This window comes from Colobus angolensis, unplaced genomic scaffold, assembly GCF_000951035.1.
Source record: "Colobus angolensis palliatus isolate OR3802 unplaced genomic scaffold, Cang.pa_1.0 Scaffold3, whole genome shotgun sequence".
NCBI lineage: Eukaryota > Metazoa > Chordata > Mammalia > Primates > Cercopithecidae > Colobus > Colobus angolensis.
In genome coordinates this window covers 4,410,833-4,424,709 of record NW_012116265.1, presented here as the reverse complement: position 1 = coordinate 4,424,709, position 13,877 = coordinate 4,410,833, and the positions used below count along the sequence as shown (strand labels likewise).

The window sequence follows — 13,877 nt, the reverse complement described above, 5'->3', positions numbered from 1 at the left end:
TGAGCCCCACCACACCCAGCCCTGGTTAACATTAAAGTCTCTCTGTTACTTGGTATGGTTTCTGTCTGTCTCCCTACTGAACCTGTCTGAGACACAAGTCTGGCTCAGAGGCTGTTTTGTTTTCTTTTACTTTGGAAGGAGCCCAGCTGAGGCACTCACTGGACTGGATGAGTGGCAACTTTCAACAGAAACAAGACTGTTTTGCCGCAGTGCTTTGTTATTCTCTAACCAGAAAGAAACCATCGGTAGTTGAAATAACACCTCAAGAGGGAACTAACCAGTAAAATTTGTCATAATAAATGTCATGAGAGTAAGAATTAAAATAAGAAGGCGGCTCCTGTTGAAGGTCAACCTGTTGTCTGCCAGGCTTTTCTGTGCCCTTCTATAAGGCATGGCTGGGCCCATAGTGAAAGCTACTCTTGAAGGCACTAAAAAAGATGGTCAAGAGGATAAACTGTAAGTCTATATTTAGAATCTGCTAATAAAAATACATTGTTGCTGCAAGCAAAAATAGTTTACAGTCTCCAAGTCTTCTCAACCAAGAAGGTAAACTATGAGGCAACACAGGAAAGATTTTAAGAAAGAATGAAAAACAGAGTATGTCTTTTTCAAAAATGTGAGGCAAGAGCATTGGAATTTTGGCTTCATGGAAAGAGGCTTACCACTTAGGAACCCAAGAATTACTGACCTGAGAGTAGCCAGGAAAGATACCGGAGAGGGACAAGAAAAACCTTTCCATGTATTTTTGGAAAATATCCCCTTGTCAGATTAGTAGAAATGATAAGTGGTTTTATAATTTGTTACTACTCTAATTACTAACAACTTCCCATCTTATCAGAAGCTATAGACCTTTTGCTCTGAAGATTACGGGACTTGTCCTGACAACAGCAGGAGGAGTTAAAAGACAAACTCGTGGAGAAGCTGCACACGGCAGGGGAGTTTGACCTTGCTTCTCCCTCAGGCCCAGCTAAACACACTTTCCGGGTTGGTTTCCTTTTGGACATAAAACACTATGAAAGCAAAATGGCCTTCAGGTGCAAACTTGATCCGTAAATGCAGAAGGAGAGGGATGGTGCCTTCAAGGGATGCAGCTCAGTGAGACAGGCTTTTTCTAAACAAGCAACCAGGGCCTGGCACCTGCAACAGTGATGAGGCATCAGCCAACTTATTGAGACCTAGCCCTCATCCTCAGGACGCAAAGTACCCAGGACAGAAAGGGACACACAGAGAAACTGCTACCATACAGGGTCACTCATTGAAGGGCTACAACCAAAGCATGGGGCTAATTGGTTTACGGCAAAGAGAAGTTTCTTCTTTTAATGTGGCTCCCAGACCACATTAAAAAAAGCACTGGGAAGGGATCACCTTTGTGCCAGATCTTGAAGGACGTGCTGCCTTGCATACGAGGGTGAGGGGAATCTACACAGAGAAAACTGTATGAATAAGATGGGCCAATACTGGGCATATTTGGGGAACACATTTGGCTCAAGGAGAAGGAAGGACTGTCAGGGTGGTGCAGGGGTAGTCACAGAAGGGGCTTCTGCAGACAGCTGGAGGGGCACGGTGTTAGGACACCGGTCTGGCAGTGGTGGATGGATGGATAGGAGTGGGCGTAGAAGCAGTTGGCGGACGGGAGAAGGCTCCGGCAATGGTGCCTGTGAGGGCTGTGGGCTGGCGGCGGACCCTGATCCGGGGCTGGCAGTGGAGATGGAGAGCATGGCGGAGAGAAATGTCCCAAGGAAGGGTTCATGCGGCTTGGCAGCTGACCTCATTCTTGGAAGCAGGGGAATGATGCCACCTGCTATTTATAGACCACGTACCAAAGCTCGCCTCACATCTCATTTTGCATTTGATTTTCCCTGCAACCCCTGGTAGGAGGCAGGAGTTTTCACAGATGAGGGAACCGAGCCCAGAGCCACAGGATAGGGGAGGGACAGCGCTGGTTCTCGCGCTAGGCCTGTTAGCCTAGAATCCAATTAATATCCTGCCTTCCATTTCCTTCTACCCGCCTCTTACCCTGCCTTCCTAGAATAAAAAAAAATGAATTTAACTTGCCCCCATCTCTTCATCTGTAAAGAGACCGGGATCATCTGGTGGCCGAGAAAGAGAAGGTGGCATTCGGATTCTGAGTTCTTGGGGTTACTTTCACATTTCTGAGCACCCAAACCAGGTTTATTGTCGCCACTAGTTCGAAGCAGCTCCTCTCTGTCTCCAGAAGGGACCCCGTGGACAGAGAGCCGCCCTTCCCACTCCCCAGGCTGGCTCTGCCGGGCACACGCTCCGCTTACCTCATGGCTGCCGTCACCCCAATGGGAGTGATTGGCAGCGGCCGCACGCCAGGAAACAGCCCTCGGCTCAGGACCCGCGCTCCGTTTTGGATCACTCCTGGAGGAACTGAAAAAGCAAAGGGGAGAAAGACACTGCACGTGAATTCAACTGTGAAGATTTCCGTTCTAAGTCAGAAATTCTGGATGGACCAATAAGAGAGAAAGAGACAGAGGGCAGAGAACATATGTGGAGCAGAGACAGAGAGAAACACACACACACACACACGCGTACACATACACACACACAGGCACACATACAGCCACATAGACATGCACAGACACACACGCACACAGTCACGCACACACACACGCACGCAGACACGTGTGCACACCGCACATACAGACATGCACACACACACAGACACACGCGTGCACACACTCGGGGAAAGAGAGACAGAAAAAGATACCCAGAAAGTAAGACAGAAAGATCAGCTGGTAAGTAAAAATCAGACTAGCAGCTCACAACCAAAGGATTAATGCCTAGGTTAAAAAAAAAAAAAAGTGAGTTTTCAAAAGTAGGCTTTAAATATTATTTTCTCACATTTATTAAACATAACCTTTTTCCTTCAGTCAGACCCTAACAACAACTCACAAACCCCAACCTTGGAGGACAGACACCAGGTGACCAAACAAAAGCACCTCCCCATGCTTTGCCATGGGCAGAAGCTGAGAACATCTTTCCATTTATCTTTAATCCAACAAGGGGAAAAAAATGACCCAAATTGTCTCATAAAAGCCGATTTTACAAGCTACTTGGCACCTCAGCACACACTACACAGTTCATCCCCCAGGGGATCCTCGGGGCCTGAGGAAAGGCCCCTCTCCGGGGTACCCTCTCAAGCAAATCTCCTGAGAAGTCGCTCCTCATCCCACCTTCTCCTAAACACACACATCCCTGGAGCAACCCTAAGCCCCTCTTTCACCAGCGGCCATCAGATCTTGTCCATTCTCCATACAAACTCCAAGATCTCCACACCAACCTGATTTTGTCTGGGGGTTACCTAAGAGTTGAGAAACACAGGGAATCGCTGATGTAACCTTTTCTGACCTTCCAAACAGCAATTTCATCTGGTTCAAACTAATATTCTGCCATCTGCTATATCTACCAAAAACTCTCCCTGCGTCTGAGGGGCAGAGGAGCATCACTAAGTGAGAACACGGGTGAGCTTTCATCTGAGTTCTCTGATGTGACTCTGTGCAGGTCTCTGGATCTCTGTTTCCCTCTCTGAACACTGTTCTCCCAAGACCCTGTCTGCCATCATGGGTTCAAGACTCCCCAGAGCTCTGGCTGTGCCCATATAGTCCCTGGCACAGTCTCAGATAGTGGCAAGGTGGATAACTAGTGTTTTTTCAAATGAAGACCATCGAAAAGGCTCTAGAAAACTCTGCATTCCCAAATGAAAACCACTCGGGACATTAGGTGTGTACGCCAGTATTACATGGGTAGAATGCAAGCTGTTCATAAAACACATTGCCACACAGACTTTTTACTTACATAATTTTTAGGTATCTAAGGACATGTTTTCAAACCTTGAATCAAACATCACATAGGATGAACGTCCACTATGGAATACGGGGTAATTTTATAGACTGTCAATTCTTTGGGTATTCTGAACCTCTTGCTAATAATTTTTGCCATTTATTTTCCCAGTTTGCGTAAGGCCTTTGTTACTAGGTCTTACAAAAGGTAGGATGGGTGAGAGAATGGAAACTCTTGCCTAGGTCAGTACTACTATTACAGTTCCATAATCTCCCATCACCCTCATTAATTGTGAGGGCAGGCAGACCCAGATCAGTAGCTCCTACCATTCCTGATTATCAGCCTGATTCCCGCTAACAGACCACCTTATCTGAGGCAGGAGACTTACCAAGTATCTTTACATCACAGAACTGTTAGAATGTGGTATGCAGCGAATTATCACGTACTACACAGCTGATGAATTCTCCATCAGGAAGAATGTCTAAAGTTTATATTACCTGGCCGGGCGCGGTGGCTCAAGCCTGTAATCCCAGCACTTTGGGAGGCCGAGACGGGCGGATCACGAGGTCAGGAGTTCGAGACCATCCTGGCTAACACGGTGAAACCCCGTCTCTACTAAAAAATACAAAAAGCTAGCCGGGCAAGGTGGCTGGTGCCTGTAGTCCCAGCTACTCGGGAGGCTGAGACAGGAGAATGGCGGGAACCCGGGAGGCAGAGCTTGCAGTGAGCTGAGATCCGGCCACTGCACTCCAGCCCAAGCGACAGAGCGAGACTCCATCTCAAAAAAAAAAAGAAAAAAAGTTTATATTACCTAATTTATCTTATCTAATTTCAAGATTTCCTATACAGTTACAGGAACCAGGACACTGTCATACTGGCATAAGTCTAGACATACAGACCGATCGAACAGAACAGAATTCGGAAACAGAGTCACACACATGTGGTCAACTGATTTTTGACAAGGGTACCAAGACAATGCAAAGAGGGAAAAGCAAGTGTTAGAACAACCAGAGATCCATTTGGGAAAAAAATGAACCTTGAGCCTTACACCTCATACCACATATAAAAATTAGAAATGGATCGTAAACCTAAATGTAGGAACTAGAATTACAAAACATCCAGTAGAAAATATAGGAGGAAAAATAGCAATAATTCTCAAGGACAGACATATGCAGAAGACAGCAGAACTCTTGTAGACAGATGCTTTGGATGAAATGTTACGTGTGTTGCCTAAAACGATAGCTTTTTTTTTGCCCCTTTTGGGGATTATGGGAGAGGGTCTGCATAATTTTGGTGTACAGCAGTCTCCTAGAAATGGTCAGACAGCCACAGGTTCAGCTGAATTCTGATCAAATATATCTGTCACTAGGGATGTCAAGCAGAGCAGCGACTTAAGTCTGATATAATGAACCATGCTGATAAATAACTTAAACATGTAAAATCTCTAATACAGTTTAATTCTTGTCAGTAAAAATTATTACAGTCCCATATACAGATACTAAAACTTTTACCAAGTACTTTCCTATGTATTAGATGATGGAGACATAAGGTAACTACAGGCAAGAGGGAGGGGGAGATCGAGAGAGAGAGAGAGAGAGAGAGAGAGAGACAGAGAGAGAGAGAGAGAATTAAGGAGGCAATGAAAATATACTATAGTAAGTGCTAGGACAGGGGGCCTAGAGGCAGAAAGGATGGAGACACCTAACCCAAACTAAGGGGTATTAGGGAAGGCTTCCTGTAGGAAGTGCCATCTAAACTGGAGTTCAAAGGTAGAAAAATGGCACATACAAAGACCTGGAAGTGATTTTTTAAGGATGCACAATGTGCTCAAGGAACTAAAAGGTTGCTTGGTACAGCACACAATCCTAGCAGAAATGAGATGTGTTTGGACTTTATCCCATGGGTATCCGGAAAACCATTAAGGGATTTTGAGCAGAGAAGTGCCCTGTGCCGCAGCAGCTGACAGCCAGGCTCTGGAAACCAACCTAGGTCTACAGCCCATCTCTGTCAATTACTCATCATGTCTGCTGAGCAAGCTACTTAAACTCTGTAAGATGGGGGATAAAAATGATGTTTACCCAGGGTCTCTGGAGACTTAAGTGAGTTAATGAAGGCACGAGTATTTGGAAAATGCATGTTAGTTATCAATATCGTCATCATCAACACGATCAACATCCACAGAGGAATCCTGAGGCAGCCTGTGCTTTCTCCATTTCAGAGGAGCTGAAAACCCGTAAAGAACAGAATGGGGCAAAATCAGACCACGCCGGAAGAATGTAGCCATCTTCCTGGTGACAGAGTTGCTGGGACAGCAACAGGTGCTGTTATGGCACTTCTGTTCCCCTTGTGTGTGTCATATCAGAGCCACTCTTGCAGCAGCAACACTCAAAACACATAAAGTTGGACAAAGACAAGGGAAGCCCTGGAATGGGAACAGAGCAAATCCAAGTTAGGGAGTGCAAGTTCTTATTAACCCTGGCATGGTCGTCAAGGCATCTGCCAATCAAGGAAGAAAAGCACCCCTGGGGACAGTGTGGCATGACAGAGTCCTCTGCCCAAATGCTCAGAACCTGTAAGCACCAGGGGTACGGCCAGCAGAGAGGAAAACTAGGAAAGGAAGCCAGTCGACACCAAGTTCCTACTGGAGACCATGTTCTTTGGATGTTCCTTGTCTCATGGAACCCTGAGGGATGAGGTATGCTGCAGTGGTTAAGAGTGTGAGCTCTGAGCCACACGGCCTCAGTTCGGCCTTGGCCTAGTGCCTTCACCTTCCCGGGCCTCCAGACTTAAACATACCTTGTAGGATTGCTCTGAGAATGAAATAAGATAAGCTACGTCAACTGCTTAGCTCAGTGTCTGGCTCGTTATGTAAGCTCATCATCGTCGTCATCACCGTCATCCTTCTGCCATCCTATATCACCTCTCTGGCATCCTCTTACTGACGATCTACAAGGACAGGGCTGAATGGGGTCAGAACATGGGGAAATACTTTCAGCCCATTATGCTTTTTGTAGTTATTCCTACAAAACACCTATTAAAACATCTTCCTGATTAATGAACAGCATTCACTTCAAAGAGAATCTCACGGACAAAGCTCTCTTGAAGCATTAACAGGCTTTCCCTGAGCTATTTCCTGAACCTCACAAGACTTCTGGCATGTAGACTCAGCTCTTCCTCTGAATCCTGCAGCCTGTTCTCAAATGAGCTGCAACTAAACGCTGCCTCTGCCAACCCTGGCACTTCTCCGTCCTCATCACTGGCAGTGCTCTCCATGGAGAGATGGAGGATGTGTTCGTGTTTGCTCACCAGCTGCCAGAAGCCAGCCGTGACACTTAACTGCACCCCTGTCTTTCTCCTTTCTGTCCCCGTCTCCAAGTGTCAGGAACATGGCTTCTGAAGAACAAGTCACAGCCAGTCTAAAATGGCTCTGTTCGAGAAAGGCATTCTGAAGCCCACAGTTCACTACCTACATTAGGAAGCTCGGTGGGAACAGGAGTCCATCCTTCAGCCCTTTCTCTACCAGCACATCTACTCTTTCCCTGCGTTTTACTCTCTGTTTCCCTCAGAGCACATGAAGACACCGAAAGACCAAAACCTTACAGCCAGCCTGCCGCACCCGATGTACTGAAATGCACTGGCCTCCAGCTATGTAAGACATCAAAAGGGTTCGACGTTCAAAGTCAACTTCTCCCTCGGATCTGTGGCTCTCTCCAGACAAGGCCCAGGCCTCCAGCATCATCCCTGCAAGTTAGGCCAGTTACGTATTTGTCTTTTAGATGGGAGAATACCCACCCCTGAGGCTCTCAGGATGAGGGACGTTGGCACCACACTTTCCCACACTTGCCATCAACAACGTTCTCAGATGTTACAGAGGAACTCTAAGCTTTCTGGTTTTAACTAGCAAGAAGGCAACCTTCACACATAAGAAGAGAGCCAAACAGAGCAGCACCGCTCATTGTAGATGCTGTGATCTAAATGGGATAACGCAATCCTGAGAATCTTAAAAAAAAAAAAAAAGTCTAAGGTCCAGGACAAACCCCTCCATGCTACATCGTCCCTCAGCACTTCCCCGGCTCCCCTCCTGAGGCTTAGCTTCCTTGGTGTTTCACAACTTCTAAAATTAACCTCTGAGCTCTTGCCGCTGCCTTTGGAGGGCAGCCCTGGCTAACTCTCTCAGAGGCCATAAGCTGAGCAGCAGGTGATTCCGCTAATCCTTCCCCTTCCTAAAGTCGGCCTTTCCACCTGCTTACTTGGAAGCGCACTGGGGAGGGGGCTGGCACGGGGAGACACAGCCTATTTCCTGGTTGTCTTCCCTCTGCTGTGTCTGACATACATCCCAGTTCCAGGCAGGGGGAGGAACGCCTTCCCCCAATCCCTCCCCTTCCCTTGTTCCATTTTGTTGTTTTGTTTATTATCTAGAGTTCGTCTCTGGGAACCTTCCAAACAGGGATTATATAAGCCTTTGAAGATGAGTAATGGAGATCTGGCTTCTCCTGACTAACGAGTCCTCCATTGGGGTTAAAGCTGACTCACGGGGCTTGTCAAAGGAGAACTAACTGCAAAGCAGGTACTTAAGGAGATACTAGAAGCTGGAATTAGTCTACATAGCCATTTTGAGGTTGGGGAGGGTGGGGTAGGCAGAAGGATTTGACTGGAGCATAATCCAAAGTCCAGGAGGTAATAAGCCAGCCATGTCCCATGCTGACTGTTCTGAAGCCAGCATCCTATAGAGCACGTGAGACATGGTGGCTCTCCTTGCAGAATGTTTCCTATGCTGCAAACAGGCAAAGTCTAAAAAGGCTAATGTCACATGCACAGTGGATGCTGCCAGGAGGACAAAATGTTGCAGCCTGAGGTTTTTATTAGATGCACACTGCTGCTGCACTGCAAGTGAAGCATTAGACTGAAATGAGAGGTGGAGGGACCCATAGGGACTCCAGCCCAAGCACGACATTGTGTGCTGGGCTCCCTTGGGGCAACACGGACCCTCCAACGATAAAGAGGCTTGCTCTGCCTGCGGCTCTCAACAGCATCTGAGCCACTTCCTTTGTGCAACCTACTCAGCTTCAGACCCTGGACTGTGGCCAGTCTGCTGGCCTTGTGCTAGCTTTACAGATGCTGAGCAAGGGTAGGCGGAAGAGAAAAGATCTAAGTGGCTGCCATCTGGTGACCTGGAGTGGCTATGAAGGGTGAGGACAAAGGCAAAGCCTTCCAGCCATCCAGGCCAGCCTCTATCTGCTGGGAGCAGAGCAGCAGAAGAGACTGGGTTGGTGGCCCCCATGCAAGCAGGGGCATCTAGCAGCCCGAGAGGTGAAAACAAGGGGCTATAAATAGCACTGCACGAGGAAGCTCTATAAACAGGGCCCAGCCACAGCACCAGCCCACGGGGGAATACAGGCAGGCTCTGCGCAGACAGGAAATGTGTTGCTCTCGGAAGCCACGCTCCCCACTCATGGGCAGCGGCAGGACCCCTCAACCTGGAGAAGACCTGGGAGATACCCACATTGGGACACAGGCACACAAACACCCCTATGTAGGCTGCCCACACACCATCACTGTGGCTGGCTGGCTGTTGCCTTTAACCATTTTTGCACAGGAATAGCCTCTCACTTTTTCCAGGCCTTGGGCGATGCCGGCAGGGCAGGGGATGACTGCCTAATCATTCTGTCTGTAATGCTTCTCCCTTAAGGCAAAGGACTGCCTCAAATCCCAAGAAACATAATGTTATACAACATGAAATGAAAAGAAAGGTGGCAGGGGCCGGGGCATGGAGAAAGAGTGAAGCCAGAAAGGCTAACCACAAGCTGTAGATATATTCCTCTGGTTGGGTTTATGGGCAGGATCGGCCAGCTGATTTCCCAAGTGCGCAGAGAAGACGCTCCGTGCATCTTCACTCCCTTGCTAAGATACTGCTCCAATCCTCAGAGTCCTTACAACCTGCCCCTTGACTGTGCTTGCCCTTGACCTCCAGGGCATTGAACCAGGGCTGGCGGTCAGATGAGATAGTGAATGCAAAGGCGGTGTCCCTACTCTCTGCCCAGTCTTCACATTTACTTTTTCTGTTACTCCTGTCCATGAGCATCTCCTTCTATGACCTTTGGAGGCACCCTGGGTTCTTTCCTTCCACAGTCTTGGAGCCCCACTCTTGGCCTGGGGCTTTCATGAAGGCTGTGGCTGGATTTCTCACACAGCGGTAATAGCCTTCTAAAAAAAGCCTTCTAAAAATGAGCCTACAGCTTCAAAACATGAACACTGAGCTTGTAAAACTCAAATTCAGCATTTCAATGTAAATAGGACTGTGGCTACCCTGGAAAAAGAAGTATTTACAGTTGGAGTGTTACAGAGATGGAGCGGGGTGGCGAACACCGAAAACAACTCGTCTACTCATCAGGAGAAACCTTTTTCCTTTCCTACCCATGCTCAAGAATCCAGTAATCATGGACATTTATGGAAGCTGCTGCGGATCTGTGAATGATCCATCAGTCCCCTTGCCTGGCTTGGTTTCATTTCAAAGATACTCCAGGCTCCAGCAGGCCTGCTTCACCAGACTCTTCTCCAAAATGGCAGCCTGGTGATGAGGTCCCAGAAGAGAAAGACATTTCTAAAAATGGGTACTGCTCAGGTCCATTACGATTAAGCTGTCCCCATGTAGCCTCTTCTAGCAGAAGTCCATAATCCCATTTTCCCTCTGAACTTCAGCAACCAGCTGGAAGTATTTTTGTTAAGCTAACGATCACTGTGTAGTGGCTGGGTGCAAAGGAAGGTGCTCGAATCTTACATGGCTCTGATGAAATCAGTATGTTTCCACTGGGTTGAGTTATGCAACTTAATTTTAGAAATCTTTTCAGCCTGGAACTTGATTACAATCTGGTCTGTACTTTTCCTGCAATGCCATCTAAGAATGGAAGTTTATTTAAAAAAAATTTAAAAACATATATATTTCTCTGAAATATAAAACATCATTTAAAAACCACACTCCAGGTTAACTGCTCGTTACAGAGCTAGACCAGTGACACATCTGCTTAGCAGTGGCGTTTGCATGTCAGAGGTGTAGGGAGTCCAACATTGCAATAGCTGGAGGTCTGAGTTTAGAAAGAGAGAATCAGAACTCTAGACTATTTGGAACAGGTAGTGGCAGCTCCAGGCAGAGGAACAAGCCTCCCTGAGAATGCTCAGCTGAATTTCTTGGGTCTTTTAAAACAGGAGTAAATAAGAAAGGTTGGAGTCAAATATCTTAAAGCTGTCAGAAAGGCTGGACAAGCAGGGGGGCTATGATGGATGGCCTGGAACTCCACGTAGTCCACTACTAACAAAAGGCACCTGTTTTGGGTCTGAGGATGGATGTTTTCCTGTGTGAAGTACCATCCACTCCAAAGGCAGGGACTCCCCACTGCTCAGCCAGCCACGTGGCCCTCAGAGAGCCAGAACCCAAAATGAGCTGAAGGCCTAGCCATAAGAAGGACACAGGTGAGTGCCAGCCCCTAAGTGGCAGTGTTGTAGTGGTGTCTGCTGCTTCATGTCACCATGTCCTCACCAGCGTGTTTCATCAGTAAGAGGCTGTAACGCAGCAATGTCTTAACAAGCTGAGCAGATCCTGATAAACCAGCTGTCTGTGTGTTCAACAGGGTTCTAGCTGGGTGTGGGATGTGGGCACAGGTACTGACCTCGAGTTGGGAGGAGGAAGGGACAGATATCTTTGTTCGAAGTCATTCTTCATCCCTTGGGAAGAGATCTTTCTAAAACCATGGTAGACTAGCTCCGGAGATGGAAAAACCTCAGGTGGTGAGAAGAGAAGTCTCAGTAAGGAAGAGTTGTCTCAAACCTGACGTTGTTCAAGGCCAACAGAAGGTGAGGACTGGAGTCCTGCTTAGCTAAACAGCCCTGCCCTGCTATCTGGGGCAGCCTGGGAGGCTGGGTGGAAATGGTCCAAGCTGGTAGCATGGTTTCATTTCAAAGATATTCCAGGCTCCAACAGGCCTATTTCACTAGACTCTTCTCCAAAATGGCAGCCTGGCGATAAGGTCCCAGAAGAGAAAGAAATTTCTAAAAATGGGTACTGCTCCCGTCCATTATGGTTAAGTTGACCCCATGTAGCCTCTTCTAGGAGAAACTACAAACTCACAGGAGCAATACCTACAGGAGCAAGGAAGGCCTCTCCACTGGGACTCAATCAAGGATCTGTTTCCCTTTCCCCACGTCTTACGTCCTGAAATTATATGAGAACATTCTCATCTTGGAAACACACCTATGCATTCATTCATACATATGCATGGCTGCATGTTTATATGCATATGCATGTAATCATGTACTTATGTAGCTTTTAAAGTGATTCTACAAGGGAAGTTCTACTTTAGCATTAGTTCTTCCTATGACCTGGTGTATAAATGAGAAGGTTAAGTTCACAAACTATGGTGCTGTAGGCTATAGAAATATCTACTCACAACCTGCTTGTATCTCAGGGGGAGTATTCAAAAGCATCATGGCACTGGCAGCATCAATGTCAGGATCTGGAAAAATCAACCAATAAATAACATTATTTACAACGGGGCCGGTGTGTGTGTGTGTTTTTCCCCCTGCAAGTTACAGTTCATGAATGCAACAGAGAAAAAAAAATATCCAGGAACTAGATGAGCTATCCCAAAGGCAACATTCTTCCCAGTGGGATTTGAGAAGAAGAAAAGATGTTCTAGAATGAGATTTAAGGATCATGTTAGTAAATTTTTCATCACACAAGCATGGTCTCTTCTCATGTTGTTAATTTTATAATTTGCACCGTATGTTCCTGATAAATTGCTGATCTATGCACCCCCATAGCTTTTACCCTGGGGTGAGGAGCAGGAGAGTCAGTGACAATAGGAAGTTCGGCCATAGGAATCTTTAATGAACTGGGAAAAGCTCACAGCATCAGGAAGACATTAAACACACCTGCATCTAGTGAGATACAAACAAGACATCTGGTCATTTCCATTTGTCAGCAGAATGTAAGCTGTATTTCACGAGGTTGTGTGTTTGTAACAGCGGTGTGGAGGTGGTGAAGGCATTTTAAAAAAGCACTTAAAATATAAAGAAAAAATTAAAGTTCTCATGTTGAGGGCAAAATGTTTGCTTCCACTGCTATTATTGCTTTTAATATGGGTTAAAAAAAATACTCATCACTTCATTGCTATAATTCTTAATAGGTTTCTGAATCCTTACTGATCCACCAGTTGACAGATGGCAGGTTATATAGAGACAGAGAAAAATATTATCCTTTTATAACTAAATTCATTTTCCTCTGAGAAACAGCAGCTCTGCTGCTATGGAAATGAAGGTCACCATGACAACAGTAAACAACCCCCAAGAATGGTCACTGAATAGGCTGAAAAGAACATCTGCCCCAGCGCAGCGTCCCAGCTGCCCTGGGGCGAAATTCACTAATAGTGCGGTGATGCCGCGTGACAGAAGCTGCCGCCTGTGCCCTGTCCAAATAAATGAAGTGTGCAATTGAAGTCGACATCAAAATGCCTTCCCTTGCAGATTACTGCCTCTGTGTCCGCTAAACCCAGTGACTAATGATGGGGGACAAGGGGCTCGCACTTGTCAGTTTTTGTACAAATTGCATACCAAAAAATTCAATTTACTACTAATGGCTCCATGGCACTTTATTTTGGGTATGATGCTAGAAAATTACTTTTTTAATGTTTAAAAAAGTACATTTTTCATACTTTATACGTGTGGTTTAATTCCAATGGAATAATACGATGTGGTAAAAAGAGGCCCCACAAGCAATTAATGATATGGACGATGCTGGTTCCCAAAGACAAGGTCTCAAGAAAGAAAGGAAAAAAAAAAATAGACCTTGACTCTGAAGAGTTTTTTTCTATTTTGCCTGCAGGAGGCCTGTTACTTACACTCCATAATGGACTAAAAGTTTATTTTAATAAGTACATTATATGAGAAACAAGTAAATTAACTTATTTGGCAACTCCAGGGGTGAAATTCCTAAAACAGTCACCATTTCCCACTGATATTAGTATATATATTATATATGTAAACTACTATATATAAGTTATATCAACTAATATAATTAA

At 46.1% G+C, this 13,877-nt stretch overlaps 1 protein-coding gene across 4 annotated transcripts in view; it reads right to left on the bottom strand.

Moving 5' to 3' along the window:
* FOXN3 (forkhead box N3) overlaps positions 1-13,877 on the bottom strand; it is a 472,003-nt gene that overhangs the window by 22,888 nt on the left and 435,238 nt on the right. For 2 of the 4 annotated variants that reach the window (XM_011949430.1, XM_011949431.1), the window contains 2 exons: positions 12,249-12,314; positions 2,289-2,394 (listed from right to left, as the gene is read on the bottom strand). In XM_011949430.1, coding sequence (XP_011804820.1) covers positions 2,289-2,394; positions 12,249-12,314 — 172 coding nt within the window. The remainder of the gene's footprint in view (positions 1-2,288; positions 2,395-12,248; positions 12,315-13,877) is intronic. The other 2 variants (XM_011949433.1, XM_011949432.1) reach the window with 1 other exon arrangement.